Source organism: Seriola lalandi, unplaced genomic scaffold, assembly GCF_002814215.2.
Source record: "Seriola lalandi dorsalis isolate HSWRI2012SDOR001 ecotype SW California unplaced genomic scaffold, Sedor1 jcf7180002054748, whole genome shotgun sequence".
Taxonomy (NCBI): Eukaryota; Metazoa; Chordata; class Actinopteri; order Carangiformes; family Carangidae; genus Seriola; species Seriola lalandi.
This window is the reverse complement of record NW_019525301.1, coordinates 1,546,577-1,571,308: the sequence shown is the minus strand read 5'-3', so window position 1 is coordinate 1,571,308 and position 24,732 is coordinate 1,546,577. Positions and strand designations below refer to the sequence as shown.

Below are 24,732 nucleotides of genomic sequence, written 5' to 3'. Positions count from 1 at the left end.
TGAACTTTGAAGTTTGTGAGTGTTGCACCATCACAGTTTACTGAGGTGTCCGGCCAATCCAGCAGGAGGACAAGAGATCAATCATTCATTATACAAAATTAAATAAATAAAAGTCCGTCACATGAGAAACTGATTTAACAGTGACTAATGGAGTGGTGTAGAGAAGATGAGGGGAGAAGTCAACAGCAGATGTTACTACAGACCACTCCATCAGTTTGTCACATTTTGGGCTAACATGGCTGTTTGCGACACCAATGCTGTGTAAAGGCAACTACACACACCGAGCATCAGCGAATATGTGCTCATCTTGGCTTCAAAATAAAAGCAGCAAATTGCGTCTTGGAGCCCCAGTTCTACATGGAAAACTTTAGGAAGTTGTTTAACCTGAGCTGTAATTTAACCTTAGCCCTGCATTATACAGTACACTATATATCCAAACCTATGTGTTCATGACCATTACCAGTAGAGAACAAGTATTTAAAGGTCCTTTATTTAAATCAGAATCAAAATTTACAATAAAATATTTACAATAAAAATGTGAAAAAAGGTTTAGTAGATTTTAATACTGTATCAAAAACTTTACCTTAAAATGAATATACTGTTGGGGTAGCTTAATCTACACACTGAATCATATTAGATAGATAGATAGATAGATAGATAGATAGATAGATATTATTGCTAACTGCTAGTGGAGGAAAAGTACAATATTTCCTTCCATAATGTAGAACTATAGTATATCAGTATAAAATGGAAACACTAAGTATACATCAACACTGTAGTGTGGTAGCCATATGATTAAATATACCTGATTATGTTCCACCTCTGTCCATTTCATACACTTTATAATAATTTGAATAATCTTAAATGATTTCATTTAGGGTCTAGGTCATTGTCCTTATTCCAGTTTTTTAAATAGAAAATGAATTGATTTTTTTCAGATTAAGATATAGTGACAAGTCTCAGTACAATGGTGTTTGTGAAATCGAACCTTTTTTTTCTGGTTTCACTGTTCCTGCGTGGAGTCTATTTATTTGTATGTGATTTTCTTATTAACACAGCAAAATTAAAGGTTTATATTCTTACGGTTTCTGCCCACTCACTTGGACTGATACTACCTGCAGCCACCGTGTGGGAATTTTATTTTGAAAGGTCTTACCGGAAATGTTATAAAAAGTTATCCAGCTCGACCACAGTTTGTTAAGGCGCTGCCAACCGGTGTTTGGGGAGAAAGGGGTTAACGAGTAAGTATAAATCCTCCCTTACACAAACAGAGCGGCGGCCTGTGCTCGGACTGCACCGGCCTGATCCACTTCCTCTACACCAGCCCTCAGGGCCGGCACTGTACCGGAGACACGAGTCTGCAGCCCGGCTGCTCTCATTCCGTCCTTTCCCCTCCTCCCTGCGGAGACTTTCCAGGTTGGACATGCAAGGATGTACAGAAAAATAAGCAGCAGCAAAGGTCAGCGAGCCGGATCGATGCTCTTATCGGTGATAAAGTAAAACACCGACGCCAGAACAAAAAACCGCCTCTTCTTTGCATGAGCCCTGGCAGGAGTCGGTTCGGCTCCTTGGTCGTTCCCAGAGTCTCAGGATGAGGAAACCCAAAGTCATTCGGATGGTTTTCGCCTTGTTTCTGGGCTGTTTCATTATGGTCATCTTCTACTTTAACAGCAGTCTGAAGCCAGGTAAGCACAATTTATTTGTTGTTATTATTTATTTCATTTTTAACCTGCCTCCACCCCTTTTGCCTGGGTGGACAAATATTGTTACATTTAATTGCATTTATAGTTTTAAAAAATCAAATGTTCTCCTTTTTATATAGTATAACTAACTAAAAATAGAAATATTATATTATTATAAATGAATAAGAGCAAGTCTCCATTAAACTACATTAAATTAAGTCAAATATTACAATTCATTCCATTAATTATACCCCCCCCGCCAAAAAGTAGGCTATAAGCTTTAAGCCTTTCTCATTTATTAACAACAAAATACATTTTTAGCTCCAGCAGAGCTTGTAAATTGTGAAAACACAATTAAAGTTTCATAGAATTTAAATATTAAAGAGCCATAAGGAATAATTCTTCTTTAACAGTTCATATGTTTTTGTACACAGAATCCGTTCATTTAAAACATATTTTAGGCTATTACAAACAATTGTATATATGGTACCAAAAAGGATTTCTACCGTGTTGTGTGGCTTGTTGGCTTGAGCTCAGGAGTTTACACTGCAGCAGATCAGCTGGTCTCATGTTTAAGTTTGCTTATGTTATGTCCACTTGTCTGAATAATCAAACCCACTCATGTCGTTTACTGTCACTATTGTTAGGGCATAGTGATGATCCAGCACAGTTATCACTTGAATTGAAAAAAAAAAAAAGATGTATAAGTGATTAAGGGATTGGTGTCTGTCTTATTGAATATTTTCAGTCAGTCATCACAGTATGTCCTCCCTCTGTACCATCATGTCCGGTCCTCTCTCTCTCCACTCCCACCCTGTGTCTGTATTTCCCAGAGAGCCGCAGATCTTGTTCGAGGAACAGTTTCATTACCAAACTGATTAGCCGAGTGTTTCCTCTGCTACGTGGAGGAAGGCTGGGAGAAGTTGCAGCTGGCTGGTAGCGGGGTTGGCCCTCACTGAGATCTGTTTCCACCTCTTCCAGGGCCCTCTCTGCCACACACAATGGCCTCATTCAGACATGCCCAGTCGTATCATGGGCCAAAAAAGCATATATAGCCCATGCTGTGAGGAGGATTTTTAAGAGAGAGGTCAGTCAGTGCTGGATGTGTGTGATGCTGTCCACAGTTATTGGGACCAGCTGGAGGATTCCATATTATCATAACTCCGAGAAGTACTTGCTTGAAACGTGCTGCTACACTACTAAAGTACAATTTTTGGGGTCTATTGGAAGCATTCAGGGTTAAAGAGAAAACCTTGAGTCCCTTGAATGGTGGTACACTGTTCAGTCTGCCATGTTTGATGCATTCCAGGAGTGTTTGGTGGTGATGTTTCATTTACAGTAGCTGGTTGTGTGTGTGTGTGTGTGTGTGTGTGTCCCTTCCCTGTTCTAAAGAGTCCTTTCACACATCACTTTCACTGGGATTTTGTTGGAGAAACTCTGACTTTATTTAGAAAAGCTGACTTTAAATGTGATATAATTTAAAGTCTGTTGTATCTGCACTGGAAATATCGCGACTTGTTAAACATTTGGCCATTGACAGTAGCTCATAAGCAGAGGGCTTCTTCACAGCAGACATTTAGACATAAGGAAAAACTGGTGTACGACATTAACAATGGCTGCATTGCATCCAGGCATGTCAGTGTCGATGTGATGTTGTACATGCTGGCTCACTGGGATTGCGGCTTAAATGGAAACTTGAATAGACACTTCAACAGAGCCATCATTGATGTTATTAGTTAAACCTGTGCTTTTACTGCTATGAAACTGTTTGTTGTGGAAACAGAGCAGTTCTGACAGAAAGTAGTGCAGCACTCGGCTAGAGGAACTTCATGACTCAGAACCCGGAGCTTCCCTTAATCCAAATGTTTTGAGAACTTGTAGACCAGAGGTGAGCAGGGATGCCCTGCTTTTCCACTCTATTTTACAAACTTGGAAGGATCGGATGTACGTCATTGAGAAGGCGACGGCGGGATAGACATTGTCATTTTTTTATGTGCACTCTCTTGTTGGTCTTCATTCTAAAAAGTTGAAAAACTCCTTGTCCATATACACACAGAAGTCAAATGGTGGTTACTGCCATGTTGCTGTGTGTGTTGTCGTTGAAATATAATACCACATCTGTTTGACCAATCATAAGTGACGGCTGCTTGACCAGTCAGAGTCTTCCAAGCACCCCCACCCCCACCCCCAGCAAATACCTTGATCTTGATTTAGTACCACTTCTTGAAAGCTTCAGGATCTTGGCTCCACAGTGGGTGGAGGACAGTGGAAACAAAAGCAGAACCCAGGACAGCAGGTACAAGTTTAGTTGCAGGTGTGTATGTTCCTGTAGTGGAAAAGATCTAATAGTCACTACTTGTGGTTTGTGCTATGGCTACCATAGGTTGCTAACTATCAGTTAGCAAGATGGCACGTTCACTCACTTACCAGACATACAGTCAATGTTTTCCAACAGATTCTCATGTTAAAGCTTACTTAGGTTGAATTCTGTGTAAAAGCATCAGGTGGATTTATTTTGTCTCTGCAAGAAAATCTACTGATAAAGATGATTCCAAAGAAAATGACTGATATGTTTTCATGTTGATTTTAGTATTTTACTCGCTGTTTACATCAAGGCTGCAGTCGAAAAGTCTTTTTTTGCTTAGGAAGGTTCCTAACTGAGTGAAACGACCCAATGCTCAATGCTTCCATATATATCTCCTTTTGCATTGGAAACACTGGACATTGCTTTACAAAAGGAAAGGAGATAATGCCGTCCCATAATTCCTTGCTCCAACATTGGATTCTGTCAGCCCTTAGTGCCTATGAATTCTCCTTCACATCTTTCCTTGGCCTGATGACGTTGAAGAAAAGTGGCCAGGAAAGGAGATTATTTAGACTTTTCGGCCGCAGCCCAAGATAAGTGGCTGTGCTGTGAGTAGCATTGTTCATAGACTTAACTGTTTACTACACTTTATGTGTTCCTGGAGGATTCAAATGGAAAATTAGGACCAAATCATCCCTGGCCAACAAGGGGTGGTTAACTTGAGAACCTCTGATTACCCACAAAGCAAACATAACAAACATGGCAACACGGGAGGAGGTTGTTATTAACCCTAAGATCAACAAAAATGGCAGTGGCAGCAACCTCTGTTGGTCTTTAAACCTCACAGCAGTCAGTGTTGTGGTTTATTTTTCTCCTGACTTCAAATCGTCATAGTCACTATGGTCACCTAGGCACTGTTGATGTGCTTGATTGTATCTTGTAGACTGGGTTAATTCATGATAATCAAGGGTTAATTTATGAGGAGGTCCTCCACAAAGATGCCCAGGATACGTAGGGTGAGATCATGCGTAAATAAAAGCAGGTATATATATATTTTTTCTTTACGTCTGAGAGGTAACCACTGTGTTTTGATGTCGCGTAGCTTGAATGCTCATTGAAGGCATCTCACGTTTCAGGCATTAAACCAGCCTGTCAGCTTTAAAGGATTTTTAAATTGCTTTCGGATAAACCTACACCGTCTCTCTCCTGCTCCATCTGGGGTAAAGGTCATATTGTTGGTTCAAATACTACATAAAGCTGCAAGAGAGCAGCCACATAACAAAGGAATGCACTGCCAAGTCAGAGCTACACAATGTAAAGCTGTCTTGTTTTTCAATTGTAGTCCTCTGCACGCAGGATACAGAGCGCTATTTTAAATTTAGGATAATTACATAGAGACAGTGGGTTCCCAGTACATGTCGTGTATGCTGCACTGTCATAGACTCAGAAGATGGAAATAGTGGTTTTACAGAAAATGAGACGCCTCCATCTACATTATTACAAGAAGCTTGGGTTTCAAAAAGCTGTTTCCAAAAAAAGATTTTTGTCACTTTTTTTGAAAATGACAGGAATCTTTAACTCTGTCTCAGAAGAAGTGACTTAGTAAGATAAGTGTTTCTTGCACTGTGTGGTGTCTTTACTACAAAAGCAGCTGCGGTTTCTCCATAAAGTTTACAAAGACGAGGAGGAGGAAGGCTGTGTGTTGCAGCACGGTCTGGAATGTGGTGTGTTAAAGCATTGTCAGGATCTTCTCCCATACGTCCCCCCTGGAAATAAGAGTATAGATTATGTTGTCAGGAACATTTACAGATACAGATGTGAGTTGATGGTTATCAGGTAGCAAGTTCTTGCTATTGAATTACAAGCAGAACCTGCGACCGCCTGGGCCTTGGGGTGGATGTGATTATCCCTGTACAGCAGAGGTATCCCCACCTCATACCTGCTGTGTCTGGGCTTGACTGGAGGCCATGAGAGCCATAAAAATGTAACTATTCAGCCCTCCATCTTCACTGGAACACCTGCGGTGCACTATACAAATTTGCTCCGAGGCGTCTTTGGATATAACTTGGACATCATGGCAGTGGAAGGCTTTAGGACGGAAAGAGTCATCTCATCTGATTAGTGCTTGTACCTTCATGAAGACTTGTGGATGTGACATTATCCAATTAAAAAAAACAGAATAAAACTCCCACAAAGGAACAGTGTGCGACCTTATCATATGATACCCGGCACAGTTGCCAGTTGAAATCAGTTCTGCCTCACAACGTCTGTCAGATCCTCGGCCGTCTGAGGGTATCTGGTGTCAGGCCGGGGGGGGGGGGGGGGGGGGCTGCTGTTCCAGCCAGCTGCATATTCATGACACAGAGCTGCATGAGCTGATTATTCAGCAAATACTCTGGAACATGCTTTTTTTTTCTTTTTCTTTCATTTCATTAAGACCATCTGCCCTCAGAACTGATATCCTCAAGTGATTCAACTTGCTGGATTGCTCTTTTACTGGTGATATTGCTCAATAAGACCTCCCCTCTACAGAAATCTTTAGTTTTACTTGGTGTCTATGTGCTGCCACGTGGTAGCAAAAATAGTTTTTAGCCACACTAATCGCACTTGAATTGCCATTGGATGTGGTACAAAATATCTTTCATCTAGAGTCAAAAGTATCTATGCCCTGGCACAAAATGTGATACAGATATTCATGGTGCCCAGTTTTATCCCAGTGACTTAAGTGATCCTCTAACTTAAATTCCAGTGTCATTCCAGTGTTTTTTTTCCAACTTCATTTCATGATTCATGAAAAATATCTGCAAGATTAGTGACATCCCCATTAGCCTCAGCTGTATTCTAAGTTTTGTGTCAGTTTGTATATGTTAGCATGGTACAGTGCCTAAGATGGTGAACATGGCAAACATTACATGCTAAACATCAGCCGGTTTAGCTTTGCCTTTGTCTGACATTGTCTTACATTAGCATTTATGACCAAATACCCACAAAAATAATATCAGCCTCTGCTGCACATTGTCTTTAGCAGTTGCTATCATATCGTATGATACAATATCTCGCATTTGGTGAAAAGAACTGTAGAAGTGTCAACTGACTGCTGGTAAAATGGCTGCAGAACCCCTACAGTTACATCATAATGAAATTCAGTATCAACAATAATAAAATCAGTTTAGCTAATTTCAAAGGAGCTATACACGGTTTGTTTCTGTCTGGTTTCACACTACCAATGCATAACACAACAAATATCGGTAAATCGAGCAATGGTGACCATGGTAACCATCTGGGAATAATCTGTGGAATTATGGGCCTGTCCTCTTCCTCCCCACTTGACAGAATAGGTCATCATGACAAACTTCATGTTAACCTTGTCATTATGAGCATGTTTGCTGACGTTAGCATTTACTTAAAGCACAACTGTGCTTACAGCCTCACAGAGCTGCCAGCCAGGCTGCAGACTCTGTCTCAGTCAGTGTTTTCTTATTCAGATTATGCAAAATCCTGGTTTTACATGAACGAAAATAGAGCATTCCAAAAACTGACCAGTATGCCCTGGTTGAAACGCATGAAAAGGCACGTGACAGAGCGCAGATTTAAAGCACTTGAAGTGGAGGGTGGCAGGCAATCAGCTCTCCAGTTAATGATTTTAACATTGGAGAGGATCCAGAGAAGCAGAGGACACAACTTTGGACATCTGCTCACCCAACAGCTGCATATTATGTCAGTGCACAACCTTTGATTTCCTGAAGTATTTTTATTTGTCACCCTTTGCAGAGAAATATTTGCAGTTACAAATATTTAAATGCAGGTGTGCTGGAAGATGCAACTGGATACCAAAGTGATCCAACTGCCGAGTGAGCCAACTAATGTGTCATCCCACAAATGCACATCAGACCCTCATAGCCCTATGTCTTTGAACAGGATCAGAAAGGCTCATCTCACATCTGCATACATTCTTCTTAAGACTCAATAAACAGACGCTACACCACACACATTCATCTGCTTTTGCACTAACACCCTTTAGACACACATTTGTGGCCTAAAAGGATTAGGCTTTCCCTTGTACAGTGTGTCTCTCAGTAAAGCTGCTCTTTGGCAGGAGAGGCCAAGGAGGCGGGGGCCCCAGTTTCCCCAGTGGGACCTAAACACAGAGCTCCGTTTATGGCCTGGACGGGAGGAACACACATCAGCCTTTCTATATTTTGCATTTCCTTAAGCCTCGGTTCTGTAAGAGCATGGAGGAATGCTGCAGAGTTTTGGGTCTAGACAGGGTTAAACCAACAGGACTACTCCTTCCTTTGAACAGTCCTTAGGTGGGGTTGGTGAATCTCCTCAGTGGAGGAATTTGAGCTAACAGCTGAGACAGTGTTTGCTTAGAATAGCACATGGTTTGAGTCCGTAGCTTTAGAGGCTTTGTGTATCTTTGTTGCAGTTTCTTTAACTTTTGGGGACGCTGCATTTCTTCTCCAAGTGGCAAAAATATAGGCCTACCTTTTTTGTCTTCACAGTGTACACTATCCCATTTTCTGCTTCCATTGATATCCAGCTGTTCAGCTTTAACGATTTAAAAGTATATTTTAATAATATATTAAATATTTTCATCTGGTTTTTCTCATGAAAAATGTAGATTGTAAATTTCCTCACCTGCTGAGTGATACCATATTAGCAGAGGAGTGATGACACACAATGCACCCTTTCAGTGTGTGATCTCAGCTTGTTGCTGAAACCCTCACAGTCTGCCAGGTATTTGTCAGTTCCTAAATTATTTCAGACGTTACCTCTCCTGACTGGCGTTCCATTTTAAGAGGGGGGAAAAAAAGATGGCTTTGGGAGTGGTCCGGTTGGAAATGTGTTCCTGACTCGCTGGTAGTTTCCATAAGGAAGTGGTAATGTGTTTAGAAAACAGGTCAAATAAATCAGTGTACTGTTGCTCTCCTCACCTTGGTAACTCAAGGCAAAGGAGAAAACCTCTCTTTGGCAGCCGCATCCAGCAGCATCTCCGACTCTGCTCATTGCAATAATGAGGCATAATTTAGCCTCTTGAGAAACAAGAGGATTATTCACGTGCAATGAAAATTAGCTAAAATTACAGTTTCCTCTATTATCATAATAAACATGACATCTTGCCAGCTTCCACATATTTTATGAATTATGTTCTCCAAAATTCATTATAACCAAAATCCACTTGTCTGTGACATAAGACCTTTGATTGAGCAGTAATACCAAGTTTTAGCTCATTAGCCGCACACTGTGAATGATTAACATTAAGACCCAGTCCACCAGCATTTAAAACAACAACTTAATCATAGCTGCAATTAGTGGATTTGCTTGCAAGGGCAAAGTAAATCCATGCAAAGTTTCCCTGCTGAATTCAACTTGTTCACCTTTTGGGGGGATGGAGAGCCCGAGTCCATAATGGAGGAAGCTATTGTAGCTTATTATATTGTAGCTGTGTTTCACCATTCACTTTATTTAACCTCCTCTGTTAAAGTAAAAACTTCCACAAGAGAGGAATGGTTTGAAGACCCCTATAACACAGGAGTCGTCGGTAGAAATATCTTTTCAATAAATTGTGATTATTGCGACCTTTTCAAATCAAATATTCTGATAAGATGTGTGGATGAATTTCACCATTTTCTGGTTTGACCAGTCCTTCATCCTTTTATATCACATATTCTAGAAAGTCATTCCTTGCTTTCTAGAATTAGTTCACGTACACTTAGTCCTCTTGCTTCTCGTTGGTTCAGTCTTCAAAAAGCCAAGTGTAAATGCATCCAAGAAACCTCTGCGACAGACTGAAATCACATTCTAGCCAGATATTGAGAAGGTGTTTCCAAGAGGGAGCAGCCAGAATCAGCCTGTAAAGACGATAAAACTTTGCTGGTTTCAGGAAACTGTCAAAATTTGAGAGATGACTGAATTCGGCAGTGGTGTCAAAACTAAAACTTGAATAAAAGCAGTTGGCAGATATGAATAGAATGTGATTTGTGTTGTGTCATACATAAAGCCAATGTCCTTTCAGGAACCAACTCTTGAACCTGTTATCCGTTTCCTTTAACATCAGTTACCCGCAGTATACAGTACGTGATCTGTGGTTGGTGGGTAATTTCAGCAAATCACAGCTACAGTCTTTGATAACTCAGACATTTCACTTGTAAGATCTACATTGTATCTTTCATATACTCAACTATATTTAGTGGTCATAACTACACATTCACTACTGTGCATGTCTCGTTGGCTGTCCCCATCGTGAGTGTGTCACTGGGTTTACAGCTCGTAAGCTGCTTGGCACCCATGACTGGGCTGATCACACCACAGTGAGGAAAAAGGCACACACACACACAGAAACATGGTCACTTATGTGAGTCTTCCTCTCTTCTGAATATTGCAGCTAATATGCTGCCAGTCTGTTGGTCCTCCATAACTTCTGCTTGTGTGTCACTGCATCATTTTTATGACATAATTTGGCTCTTGATTTAATGCTGAATTAATCCCATGCTTGAATTAAGGATTTAATGCCAAGTCAATTAGCAGTGAATCCTTTGTATTTGTAATTGCAGTTGTAGACAGATGTTATTACTGCAATTGTGGATGTTAAAGACTGCATCAAAGCAGATTGGGATTTGGATTTAACAAATATGTTGAAGTTAATAGGATTTTTACATTAGTTTGAATGAACATGCATTGCTGAGACACACCTTGACCTTACTCCAGCAGTAACTAGCCTTTTCTCTCAGAGAGGAAACAGGTGTTCATTTTTATTGTTTATGTATTGACAAAGCTTGTCTCAGGAAAGTGTGTGTTCTAAGCGTTCTATAAATCTTGCCTCAAGCTAATGATTTTATTGTAAATCAAATAATGAAGTGGATATTATGACAGCCATTTCTACCTGTCTGTCAAGAGTCACATGTTGATCTATGAGCTATGCACACACCTGCTGAGACTGGCAGGATACTGTGAAGTGTTATTGACTCGAGGTGCACTGCCACTGTCCAGTAATACAGAGAGACAAGAAAAAGAGATGTTCAGATTTCAGGAATATGAGTCACATTTGATTAGTGTGGCAGAAATAGACCTGGAGGAGAGTCAGGCAATTTCCTGAAGTGTCTTGTTTTCATGGGGTTATCTCTTCATTACTTCATCATTTTGAAAAGAATTACTGTAATGAAGAGAAATAAAGATTATAAAACAGACAATCTTTATGACTGCAGACAAGCTCAAAGTGTGTTCAGAATGATTAATAACTACAGTGGTTAGTTTCTTATATCTTTGTCACATCAACAGTTTGTCAGTGTCATCGGTCTCAGTTACAATAAGCAAGCCACTGAGAGAAGGAGCATCTTTTCACTAGTAATGTAATTAGCCTGTCTCTGTCTGTTCATTATGAAGGTGGGGTACATGCAGCAGCTGACTGGAAACTGAAACATTAATGGTATTCATACGAATTAAACAAACAAGATATAACATGTTAGTGAGCTTCAGAGATGCTGGTGGGCAGATTTCTTCTCAAGCGTGCTGTTTTCCCCCGTTTCCAGTCCTTAGGCTACATCCACAAACTTAGCTAAAAGCTGTCGGCTCGTAGAATTTGGTTGAATTTCATTTTTTTTTATTGTCTTCATATATTTTTATATAGGACCATGTACCATGTTAAAAACAGTTATAACCATGCGGTGTACTTCCAGACAGCATAATAAATCTGGCCCATACTTAGGCCACGTGCATGTTGTTGTCTGGCGCGGTATACGCCAGATCCACGGCATGATTGTAAGATGCTACCTCCACATCTGGACCAACTCTGGCGCACGCACAGAAATCGTCTGGCTGTCAGTGAATACTTGAGGATAACAGCCAGACTCTGCCCAGATGTGGATGTATATGAGCCAGACTTGGGTTGAAGACCCAGCCATGTGTTCCTTTTTGCTATGGGGTTACCTAAAGCCTGTTTTCATCTCGAGGGGGGGGGGCACAATATTGGGGCATAAAATAGAAAAAAACAAATAGACACTGGAATGTACATATTTTGCATATGTAGTACTGTAAAGATTTGAGTGTTATCCAAATGGAAGTCACTGCTCCTTGCCAAGAAATTGTCTGTCACATTAACTCCCTCTAAATCACAAATTGTTGTTCTTACACTTTGGTCGTTGTACAGATTATACAAGTAAGGTATAAAACTTGCTGAGTGATAATTAGTGAGCTTTAGAGGTGCTGGCAGGTGGATTTAGTTTCAGGTCTTTATGTTAATCTAAGCTAAGCGTCTCCTGGCTTTAGCTCCGTATGTAGGATATGAGGGTAGTATCGATCCTCTCATCTAACTTGAGACACACTGCTAAATATTTTCTTCCTTACCTGTTTTGCATAATACTGTTAGATAGTTGTAGACGTCACATTTTGTTTCCAACTATTTAAGCTGAAGGTTGATTTCAGTAGGTTAAGGTTGACACCTCATTTCTGCCAATTGCCATCTCACTCGATTACAAAGCTGCAGCACCACATCGCCTCAAAGATCCTACAGACTCACTGTGGTTGAAATTGTAGGTTGAGGCAGTGAAACTGACCCTGTGCAGCCGGTGCAATCTGATGCTGGAGTGAAGACAAACAATAGCTCAAGCTTCCCAGCAATGCTCCTCAATATACCCAGACCTTTTCTAGGCTTCTCCTCCTGCTGCTCTTCAACCCACAGAGTCTTTCAAAAGTAACTTTTTAAATATAGAAAATTGTATGTTCTGAATTGCCAAAACCTTTTTTTATCTGCCATTACAAGAGCACTGGAGCAGATAAAGTTGTGGCAATAACAAACCAATAAAATTCACATTATGCCTGCAACATTTTTATTCTTGGTGTCACTGCAGTTTAATCTCTATGTTTCAACTTTTTTACATCTAGTATTAAAAGTGGTATTATACAGCACCCTCGTCTAGGCTTGGACACGGTTCTAAGCAAGATCTCCCTAAAACTTAAGACCAGAATTTCATAATAATAAGACACAATAAATGTATATATAAAAAAGGAAATACATATAACAATGTGTATCGTATTTCATGTTCTCTCTTTGTTGCATTTGTTTTTATTTATATTTATTTATTTTAAATCTTCCATACATGACCTGTAAAAAAGTAGCACAACACAGACCTCTGCTGTTCATCCACATGCTCGCTACGTTCCAGTCATACCTTTTGCATGCAACATGGCTAAATTAGCAACTTCAATCTTCACATATGACACTGTCACAACTTACTCTGTAGCCATATTTCAAACCTACAGCTAGATACCTAAAAAAAAGATATGAACAATTGTGTCTTTTCTATCCAAAAACGGTACTTACTGTATTTTATGTGATGGCCAATGGATCCAGTTTGTGCTTGTGGATTTGGTGTATAAATATTAACATTTGTTAACCTTCAGTTGTTATTGTTTGTGTCTTTCCTCAGCCTCGGAGCCGGTCGGTGAAAGAAGCAGTGGGCAGAAGTCGAGGAGAAGTCCTCTACAGACACTTTATGGTGATGGTGACCAGGTCAGTCCTTTGTAACTACGACTCTCTAACTTTACTACAGACAATCTGTAATGCCACTCCTTATTAAGGCCAAGCCTGGACTCTTTCTGCACGAGTTACACATTTATTTGCAAGTATTTATTCAGGCTTAAATTTTTGGGCAAAATATCTGCATGTATTTGATTGCAAACTCAATTTGAGCTCAGATTGATACATTCAGACAAGCAGTCTTGGCAAAGGTAATGATGGATGGACAGTTTATGATCCTGATTTCTGGCACTGAAGCCTGGTACATTAGGACAGGGCAGGGAAAGGCCAAAACAATAACTGGCAGACAGTATTAACCACAAGCAAGCTTGGCCAGATGTTTAATGAAATGAAAATGAAATACAGTAGGGGTCTTAGTTTAAGATTTTATTGGAAAAGATATATCAGAAAAGTGTATTGAAGAGTGGCATGAGATTTGTTTGTGAGGGAGTTTGTGAACCATAATAAAAAGCCAAGCTAATTCAGGAAACCACGGTGTGTAGACGTAACATGCTGTTGCTGAAGAAAGCTGGAGCAATATGAATAAACTTAGAAACTTAAACTGTAGCTAAACCAAACTGTCTCAACTCTAGACAAGTTTCCTGTTACAAACAATCCAGGATGCACGCGCAGAATAATGGTTTAAAAAACGTCATGATTGTTTAAATAGGGTAAGGGTTAAAAGGAAAATTTATGTGCAGTCTTGTGCTTGCATTTTCAAAACGCACACCTGTTGTTGGCTGAAGCTAGCTAGCTTCCTAACTAAGATGGCATGTAGAATTCCAGTGAGAAAGGGCAGCTAGTAGCAACAATGACGCTAACAAAGGCTACATAAAGTTAGGTCTAAAGGAAGACATCGGCTGGCAGCACAGGTTGAACCACAGAAGCACAACAATAACTTTTAATGTTGATCTATAAATACGCTCTTCGTGCTCAGTAATCCGTCTACATTAATGTCACCTGACTCTTTTACAGTCACAGTTGTTGTCTACAAAGCGATTTTAGCTTAAATCAGTGAGAATGATTAAAAACAGCGGGTTGCGCTACGCAGCAGCTGAATAGTTATAGTCATAGATATTTACCTGAACTTGTTACTGCTCCGTTAATATGTAGTGTAGTGTACTGGATGTGGTGTTGAGCTGCCTGGCTCACAAATGTCATCATCTGTACATGTCAAATTGAAACGTACTTGTTTTTTCTTATTTTTGTGGCAAACAGTGAACGGATACAATGACTTTATGATGTCAGACCAATACATGCTTTAAACCCTGTTTTTCAGATCATATTTCATATATAGAATACCATTTCACCTTTAATCAGATGTTTCCTGTGTTGACAGAAATTGGGAAATTGCTATTGGATTGTTGTTGAAGTTTTTGAAAATGAAAGAGACCAACTGATTTCAGTATACAGCCATGAAACCTAATGTAACCTTCCTTTTGTAACAATGTTTTCAGAAGTGACATAGCTATTTTTAATTGAATGAAGTTTACCACCTTTTTCACTAGTTTGACATTATTATTGTTTACCCCCCCTTGCTGCGTTCAAGCTCAACTGGGTCATTGTTTCCCAGCTGACCTGCTGGACACCATGTCTGTATCTTATGACTTGTCAGTTTGCACATCAGAATAATTACATACAGTAAATAATCAAGCTCCATAACGTCCCACTGTCTGTTGGAGGCCTCACGTTTCTACAATGTGATCAACTCTTAAGACTCGTGGTTTCAAGGCTGTCAGCTGGGAACACATCGGAACAAATGGAAACAATTTCTTCACTGTCAGCCGATGGGCACATTACACAGCTACTAGCTTACTGTCACCAGTGAGCACATGTCTAGCTACAGTGTTGACTTTATTTGTTTTACTGTACACCCTGATGAGAATATCCTTGTTTTACAGCAGGAGTGTTCTGGCCTTTAATCTGGATCCTGGTCTTTTCTGTGATGAGTTCTCATGGTCTCTGTCTCTTCTGGGTGCTCTGGTTTCCTACAGATGCAGCTCAGCCTGGTTTGAGACAGAAATTATGAGCGTCTAGTGCACATCCAGTGCTGGCTGAAGTGGCCCTCTGGAGCAAATGAATACATAATTAAAGTAATGAATACTTGTATTATTGGTGCTGCTGTTAGTCTGGTAGTTCTTAATGTGCGAAAGCCCGCCATCCTGATGACATCATTGTCTGAGCAGTTTTTATAGGGTCTATAGAAAAGCCATTCACAGTAAGGTCTGTGGATTATCCAGAGTAACCAGAACAACATTTCATAACCCATTACCCATAATTCCATTACACTGTCTATTTCATTTAGGGGAGGCAGTAGTGTCAGCGACAGGTATCTCATGAGCTCCTGCCTGGTTTAGAAACCACTAGGTGGAGTTTGGGTGAAGAGGACCTTGGAGGAATCCTCAGTTATTATATAGTTCAGTATCCAAACTCTGCACCATGGAAACAATTATTTTCTTGTTTCATCACATTGCATCAGATGTCTTGCACTTTACGGTTGTTTAACCATGTGACAAGTTAATTGTTGAATCTAGTTAGCGAAAATTAATGTGGCTGTAATGGAGCTTGATTTATTGTGCTGTGCAGCATTTACAGTCATGCTGCTCTCTAAGGACGGGAGACGAAGCAGCAGCCAAACCGTGCAGCTGATTCAATAAGGCTGAAATGCCCCTCAAACAGTTCAGTTTAACCAGTTATTCACAGTTTCACTCTGAGAAGCTCAACGTAACTGATGTTTGTGTGAATGTAAAAGTTGGATTGGGTTATATTAGTAGCATTATTTGTAAAATATGTGCATTTTTAACAGGGGGGTGGTGGCAGGGTTGATCTGCTTTGGTCTGGACTGAAACCTCTCAGCAACTGAACTGCAGTGAAATTTTACTCTTGTATTCATGCCACCGTGAGGCTGACATTTTCAGTTTGAGTGAAATACCTTGACAACTATCAGATCGACTGCCAAGGACTGGCATCTGTCCTGCAGATGTACTGTGCCAGTGAAGGAGAGCTCATAAGGACAGTTCAGAGGTGGGATTTATATGAGATCACTAAGCTGATGATAAAATAGTGCACCATTGGGAATTATCCGTATTTACATATAAATTTGTCTTGAAATATGGTCAGATCTTCATCTCAGTTACATGGAAGTAAATCTATCACAAACTCAAACAAAGAAAATCCACCTGTTGGAGCGGCTCAGTCAGAGCCGAGACCTTAATCCAGTAGAGATGCTATGACTTCAGAGAGCCGCTCACACCAGACATCCTGAGAACAGCTCTGTAGGAAGAATGGTCCAGACTTCCTCCTGGACGTTGTGGAGGTCTGCTCAGCAGCTACTGGATGAGCTGGTTTGAGGTTATTGGAGGTTCAACCAGCTATAAAATCCAAGGGTTCACTTACTTTTTCCACCAGCTCTGTGAATGTTTAATGGCTGTGTTCAATAAAGACACGAAATATTAAATCAAGCACATTGTGTTTGTGACTTAGATGAAGATCAGATCACATTTTGTGACCAATTAATGTAAAAAAAACAGGTTACACCAAAGGGTTCACGTAGATTTTCTTGACACTGTACTTTGGCCACCTTCACCTGAGAAAAGCTGTTACTATATAAACAGAAGTGGAGATGGTGTTGAAGTGTTAATACTGAGGTAAATGCAATCAGACACATTTTTACATCATGTACGTTCAAGTTCAAATTCAAGTTTGGTGAACACAAACCACAACACTATTCCTTATAATAACCACATATTGTGTTCAATAATAATAACTCAATATCTTCAGATTTGTATCTAATAGTCAGCTGTTTGCTACAGGATATAGAAGCCTATATTTAATGCACAGCTCTTTTCTTACTACAGTCGTCCGTGTGACTCCTGTAAATCTGCACTATGGTTATGGCTTCGTTTTAGAGGCAGAGAATTTTCTCTGCAGAACTGACAGCCGCCTGTAGCATGACCTCAGTAAATCCACCAGAATACGTAATCATCCTCCGTTAACGCCGTTATCTCTTCTTAGTATTCACACAATCCTTCTTTTAATGCATATGCAATGAGGAGAAAGACACACAAATGACATTCAAACTGCAGCTCCAGTCTCCTGCGTCTGCTTGATAAATACAACACGTGTGTTTGGGGCAAAATGTCACATCAGTTTTTCCGGCACAAAAACCTCAGTAAACCTGTCCCGAAGCCTTGTTTTTTTTTTTTTTTTTTTTATTGAGCCACTGGCCCCTAAAATGTGTGAGTATGATATATTCAAGCTCCTTTGTCTGAACCTGTGTAGGAGTAAGGAAGACGAATAAATGCATGAAGTTCAGCTCTGAGCATCTTAAATTCCAATACAATTAAATCCATCTGTACTGCACCAGCCCTCATTAACTTGAACCTTATATTAGGGAAAGTAACTCCTGCTCTGAGTAACTAAGTGGCTGATACACAAAACACTGCTGATCTTTGTGATGTCTTGACTGTTGTGATATTTTTCATGGCTGCTTTGATGTTGTTTTATCCAGCAGAAGAAGAAAAAAAAAAACAGCCATCTTTGTTCCACCACTTTTGTCCAGACTGAAATATTTCTACAACTGTTGGTTGCATTGTCATAAAGGTTTTTTACAGAGGTTCATGGTCACCAGACGATTTATGTTTTTGGAGATGATCCCCTGACTTTTACTCTAGCACCACCTTGGGGGATGGCATTTATATTTATTTTTGTGTAAAAGGTCTCAACAACCACTGGATGTGTTGCCATACAATTTGGTACATGCATTCATGTCCCCCTCAGGGTTAACTGTATTAACACCTGACTACTCATCTACTGCCATTATCAGCTCTACATTTGTCCACTACGCTGCTTTGTGACCAAAGTACCTGCATATGTAATGACAGTCACTGCAGCCTAAAGCTGTATGCTAACATTATTAGGGATGGGTATTGTTAAGAATTTAACAGTACTACTACTACTTCTGTTATCATAACATTTCTTCGTCCGTGTGTGACAGACTTTCACTAGATGTTTCCAGAGAGAGAGAGAGAGAGAGAGTTCATAGACGAATGTCTTAATCAGAAATGGAGGTGGTGAGATAGAATGCGCAAGATAACTTTTATGTTGCAATGATAAACAGGAAATCTATTTTCTTAATTTCTCAAGGACTTGATATTTCTCAAGAGCTTATCGATACTCTGGTCTTTAAAGATGTGGTACTGTTTAGTACCGGGTTTCAGTACGCAGCCCTAAACCTTATTGAACACAGTCAAACCCTGGGTTTGTCCCAGTTCTGAGCATTTAAGTGTTCGTTCACACACTGCTGGGTAGTAAGCAAGTGTGTCAACACACAGTGCACTTAATCTGCACTTGATGCACTTTTCCTAGCACTACTTCAAAGTATCCCAGAATTCACTGCAGTCCACTCTGCAGCAGCAGTGCTGTTGTTGGCAGTAGTCTTAGGAAGTTTATGACATGCTGGATTCAGGATGAAAATGTGTTCATGTCCATTCACTACAAATATGACAGAGCGTCCACTCGTACCAATCTGTCTGTGTAAGGAGACTGATAATATAGATATTGCTTATCTTTAGTCTCTTACTTTGGTTTAAGATGCTTTTCAGAAATTCTCTTGTGGCAACTGTCAACAACAGTAAAGACATTACAGTTTAAAGACCTGCCTGACACTGTCATTAACATAAATACTAGATAAAGACTGAGAAACAGGTTCCATACTTTAAAATCTTATCAGACACAAACCATCACTGTCTCTTTCATGAACAGCAGACCTTCGTACCTCAAAGTAACTGCTTTATTGATTGTATTCCTGCTCTCAGCCTCTGAAAGTCCTGCTTGTAACGTGACAAAACGTCGAAAAGTGACAAAAATAGTAATGGAACAAATGAAAGAAAAGCTTGAGAGAAGCTGAAACTCCAGCTCTCCTTTCTCACCTCTGCACAGCAGGTCGCTCTCTGTGTGAAGTAAGTGTGAATGTTGGATCATCTCTTTCATAAAATCACAGAAATGGTCAGACACAGATGACACCCCACCCCCCCACCCCCCAACAGTGGAAAGTGGAAAGGTGTGGGCATGAGGGGGTTTCCAGAGCTATTCAACTGTCCAACAAGAACCTCTGAGAGATTGTTTTACTTTTACAGGGAAAGGTAGTCATGTTTTCTTCTGGTGTCCGAGGCTCAAACACAATGTTGAAACAGTTCTTTGAATTTATCTTTTTTTTTTGGCATTTCTGCTTTATTAGATAGTGTCAGTAGAGACAGGAAAGGCAGGGGACAGAGGGGGGGGGGTGAGCGAGCTGCAACAAAGTACCTGGGATGGATTCGAACCCGGGTCACTATGCCGATATGTGGTACGCTTTCTACCAGGTGAGCTGCCCGAGCACCCCTGAAAATAGTTTATCTTAAAGGTTGATAGTGCTGTTTATCAAAAAAGAAAAATGTTGGAGTATAATGTGTTGACTGATTGCTTAATAGTGTAAACTACCAGGCTGTCTATGAAGAACAAAAAATGACATAAGTAAATGAATAAATAAATGTAGAAATACAGAAATAGCATTTGTCAGTACCTAAATCTATTTATTTTTGCATTTATTTATGTATTAAATGCAGAAATTATTTATTTATTTATACATATTTCATTTTTCGTCCTTCACAGCTGTCAGGGAGCAAAGTAACAGAGGCCTGGAAATGATCCATTTTTAAAATTCAGCACAAAGTGACCATTACAGACCTTCCTGTGACAGGAAGTGGAATTGCTGATTCACTGTGACTGTTTGATTATCTTCATCTTATCTCTTTAATTACGATATCAAACCAGTAAATGTTGCGTGTATAGATGAAACAGCTGTCCTCCATGGAGCTAAACATTACTCTTACCTGTAATGAAATGCAGTAAATGATGTGAGTATTCATGGACAGCATTCACTCAATTCACCCTTTCACCCTGTTCCTGCCAGTGGATGTACTTAAAGAGCACTGAGTATTAGATGTGTGTGGAGCTTCAGTGTAGACATGAGTTTCTCTACCCTGAATGTATCCTTCCGTTTCACTGGGTTTATGTGCATCTTGCATTTCTTACTTTAACAAGGACAACAATAGCGTCACTGCATCACTGGGTGCTGACATATTTGGATTTAAAATGGTACTTTTCAGCCTCCTCTGTGCTTTGGAACAAAATCACATTAGATACTGAAAACACAGATAACTCCATCTGCCTTTTAAAGAGCAGCCTGTCTGCGCTGCTGTGACTGCTGCGGTTAAGTTTATTACAGCTTTTCTAGGCGGATTTTGCCAATTAAAGGGGATTTTCTCTGATAAACACCCCGGGGCGGGGCTTTCTACAGTCACTTCATCTCTCTATAAATCCATAAAGCTTTTCTAATATTCATCCATGTGAATGATGGAGCTGGAGGCAGAGTAATGTTGAAGTGGGTCTGTAACAGCTTTTTCCAGTTAAATCTCCTTGTGAGGAGATGGAAGGTGAACATGCCAGAAAACAAACCAGCTCCAGCAGACATCATTTATTGGGACTAATGCAAAATTGATATATTTATTTATATTTGTAAACACAGCATATGAATGCCTTTGTGTTCCTTTGCTCATGCATATTGCAATTTTCTGTTGTGCAGCTGCTTAAAGGCAAAGTGACAAAATGAATCCAGCTCAGTCAACTGTTTAAGATGTTTATTATTGATTTCATCTTTTGACCAGAAAACACTGGTTTTGATTTGACTGGTAAACCACGTTATGAATAGCACATTGAAGAAACCTGGAAAGAAACTGGCACAGCCCAGCTAATGTTCCTGGAAGCCCAAGATATTTTTTAAATAAAACACATATTTTAATCTGTCACTCTATATCAGTGGCTCTGGGGACCCCGAGGGGTCTTTGAGGAGGTTCCTGAGTGTCCCCAGCAAAATGGGAATAAAACATGTAAAAGGAAAAATGTTATCAGATGGGGGTTTGTGGCCTAATTTGTCAGTTTAGGGTCAGTTTAGCCACTGCTCTATAGTCCTATACACTCCTCAGTTGTTAAACTAATATTAAATGTAAATGAACACTGATATATCATTCGCATTATAACATTTTTGTTTATGTTGGCAAACAATTGCCTCGTTCCACATGCAGTTGCCAGGAAACAATATCAGCATTTATGTCATGTTGTGTTTTTAGCCACTTGATCAACTTGATATTAATACTTAATATTCTCGACGTTTAGCTTGGTTGTAATTTACAACTCCTGAGGGAAACATCCAGCTCATAGCTAAACCTACCTGAAGGTCACCAGCGAGCTGCGAACTTAGCCTCTCTATTGTTTAGTCTTGAGCAGGTAATGGAGAGTGGGTTTATTGAAGCTGCCTGCTGCTGGAAACGGTGGATTTTGCAGAGTTGAGTGGAAATCTCCTGCTGTTTTTGGTCACTGCAACTGACCCCTTTCACATTTCACATAATCATTTTATTCTTTGTGATTCTAAAAATATTGACTAGTGCAGCTTTAAACACTTCAAGCGAGGCAGCATAGGGCCCTAAAAAGTCAAAACCAGGATGTAATCTTGGCTTAAATATATAGGCTCAGCTTTTTGAAACATTCGACATGTGCATATTTACCCCAACACATTAAGAAGACTTTGGCATTCTCTTTGACTGACATGTTTGTGGTGCATCCTGGTTGCTATTTTAAGAAAACTGTAGGAAATCATGCACACGGCTCACATGAAGAGATTAAAGTCGGAGGTGGAAAGATGTTGTAGTAAACACGCTGCACAAATTTCTGCTGAGAGAGGGGCGAGCGTTGGCTCTACAGTCTTTGACCGGTCTGGTGTGTCCTTCGTGGTCCACTGTCTGCCAGTCGACACAGAGCCACACATAGCGTCAGGCACAGAGTTAAAACTGAGAGGCTCGGGGCTCCGACCACTGCAGAGGAGGGCCGGCCTGATGAAGTGAAAGAAATAAATAAGGCATTTGTGCCATGAGGAGGCCAAGCTGAACCGGCTGACCCAGGATTTTATTAAGGCTGTATGGAGATGGCAGGAGATGGGCTGTGATTAAGACCTCCAGGGGAGAAGTATCTGAGAATGTATTTGCTCACACTCAGAACTTACAGCAGGGGATCTTGGCTATCTGCAGAGTACACAGGGTCTCTGCTCCTGTTTGCTAACTTTTATGTTATGCACTCTGCTAACAATCATCAATGTATTATTTTCAGATGATATAAGACGATTATTTTGTATTAAATGCCAGAAAATGGTGAAAAATGCCCATTGCAGTTTCCCAGTGATCAAATGTCATTTTTGTCAGACCAAATCATTTACAAGCAAAGCTTCTCATTTGAGATGCTGGATTTAGCAAATGTTTGTCATTTCTGTTGATAGATGAATCGATTAACTGACTACCCTAATCGTTTAAAAGTCGCTTTTTTTAATGTAAAAATAAAAAATGTCAGGAAGAGACCTCCACAGGAAAACAGCATACAAACACAATAGATTTGGTTAATGTGGGGGTTTGTTACAACATGTCAGACTGCTGGTGTTTTTGCCCCATCCAACTTTCTGAGATGTCAGATCTCAGCATAGAACACAACACTACTATAACCAATCTAAATAATGGGCAAAACTAACCCAGAATATCATTTTAAGTGGGTCAGTGCTTCAGGTTTTATTACAGACAAATAGTCCTTCCTGTTTAAGTCTTCTTTTCCTTCTCCCTACAGATTGAATCAGCAGTACAGGCGATCCATCAGGGCCGACGGGAGCTGTTAGAGGAAGCCTGCCACTCCTACACCCGCAAACGCAGAGTCCTCATCCCTGAGGACCTGAAGCACGTCATCGTGGACGACCAGCACGGCCTGCTGTACTGCTACGTGCCCAAAGTGGCCTGCACCAACTGGAAGCGGGTGCTCATGGTTCTGACTGGCGCTGCCGGGTCCCTCAGAGATCCACTGGCTATCCCCGCCAATGAGGCCCACATCCCAGGAAACCTCCGTACCTTGTCGGAGTACTCCACCACCCAGATTAACCAGCGCCTGCGCTCCTACCTGAAGTTCGTCTTCGTACGTGAGCCCTTCGAGCGGCTGGTGTCCGCGTATCGCAACAAATTCACACGGAGCTACAACACAGCTTTTCATAAACGATACGGCACAAAGATAGTGCGGCGGCACAGGCCGGACCCACAGCCGGAGGCTCTGGAGAGAGGAAATGACGTCTCCTTCGAGGAGTTTGTGTATTACCTCGTGGACCCGGCCACCCAGCGAGAGGAGCCCTTCAATGAGCACTGGGAGCGGGTGCACTCACTGTGCCACCCCTGCCTCATCCACTACGACGTGGTGGGGAAATACGAGACGCTGGAGCAGGACTCCCGCTATGTGCTGCAGCTGGCCGGCGTGGAGGACCAGGTCAGCTTCCCTGCCTCGTCCAAGAGCACCAGGACTACAGGAGACATGGCAGCCCAGTTCTTCCAAAACATCAGCCCGTTTTACCAGAAGAAACTCTACAACCTCTATCGTATGGACTTCCTGCTCTTCAACTATTCCATACCAGCCTACCTCAAGTTTAGATGAGGCTGGGACGTCTCTCATCCACGGACTCCAATTGAACTTATGGAGCCTGGAAAAGTACAGTTTGTTTTTGAGATGCTTCCTTCTCTGTAGGCCTTATTACAGACACTGCAAATACTGTTTTAAAAGAAAGAAGCACCATCAAAGCAATGAAAATATCCTGATGAGAGCTTATTTTTACGGATAAAACATCAAGCTGAAGAACCTCTGTGCACACAGGCGAAACAAATAGGAGAGGACCTTCCATCACAAGATGAACGCTTCTGCCTAATGAGGGCAAATTTATATTTTACTGTAAAGAGTGAATGTGTGAAATGCCATTCAAATTTGGTTTCATTTAATTTCACTTCGTCTGCTGTTTCAAATGTGTAATTTGCACAAAGGTGATCTCTACAAGGTGCAGTACCATGATGAAAGTATTAAAATCACATTTGGACAGTGAATGTCTCCCAACATATGTGCCTTTAATAGTGGGCCTTAATTTGACCCCAGCAGACAACGACGACTTTTGTAACTGTGACTGTGTTTTGTTTTTGTTTTTTTTGTACTGTAGGAAGAGATTTTTGTGTAACTGTGATACTGTCTTTATTTATTGTTACTTCTGACTCTACCAAGTCATACAAACCAAAATAGATATATAGTTCTCTCACAATTTTCAAATAAATGCATTTCAGCAAGAA

The 24,732-nt window shown here is 40.6% G+C and overlaps 1 protein-coding gene across 1 annotated transcript; it reads left to right on the top strand.

The window, feature by feature from the left end:
- The first annotated feature begins 1,255 nt into the window (after positions 1-1,255).
- On the top strand, positions 1,256-24,732 carry LOC111668673 (carbohydrate sulfotransferase 11-like). The gene is made up of 3 exons (XM_023424793.2): positions 1,256-1,685; positions 13,416-13,498; positions 23,210-24,732. The coding sequence occupies exons 1-3, from the start codon at positions 1,592-1,594 to the stop codon at positions 24,053-24,055; spliced, it is 1,023 nt and encodes a 340-aa protein (XP_023280561.1). The 5' UTR covers positions 1,256-1,591; the 3' UTR covers positions 24,056-24,732.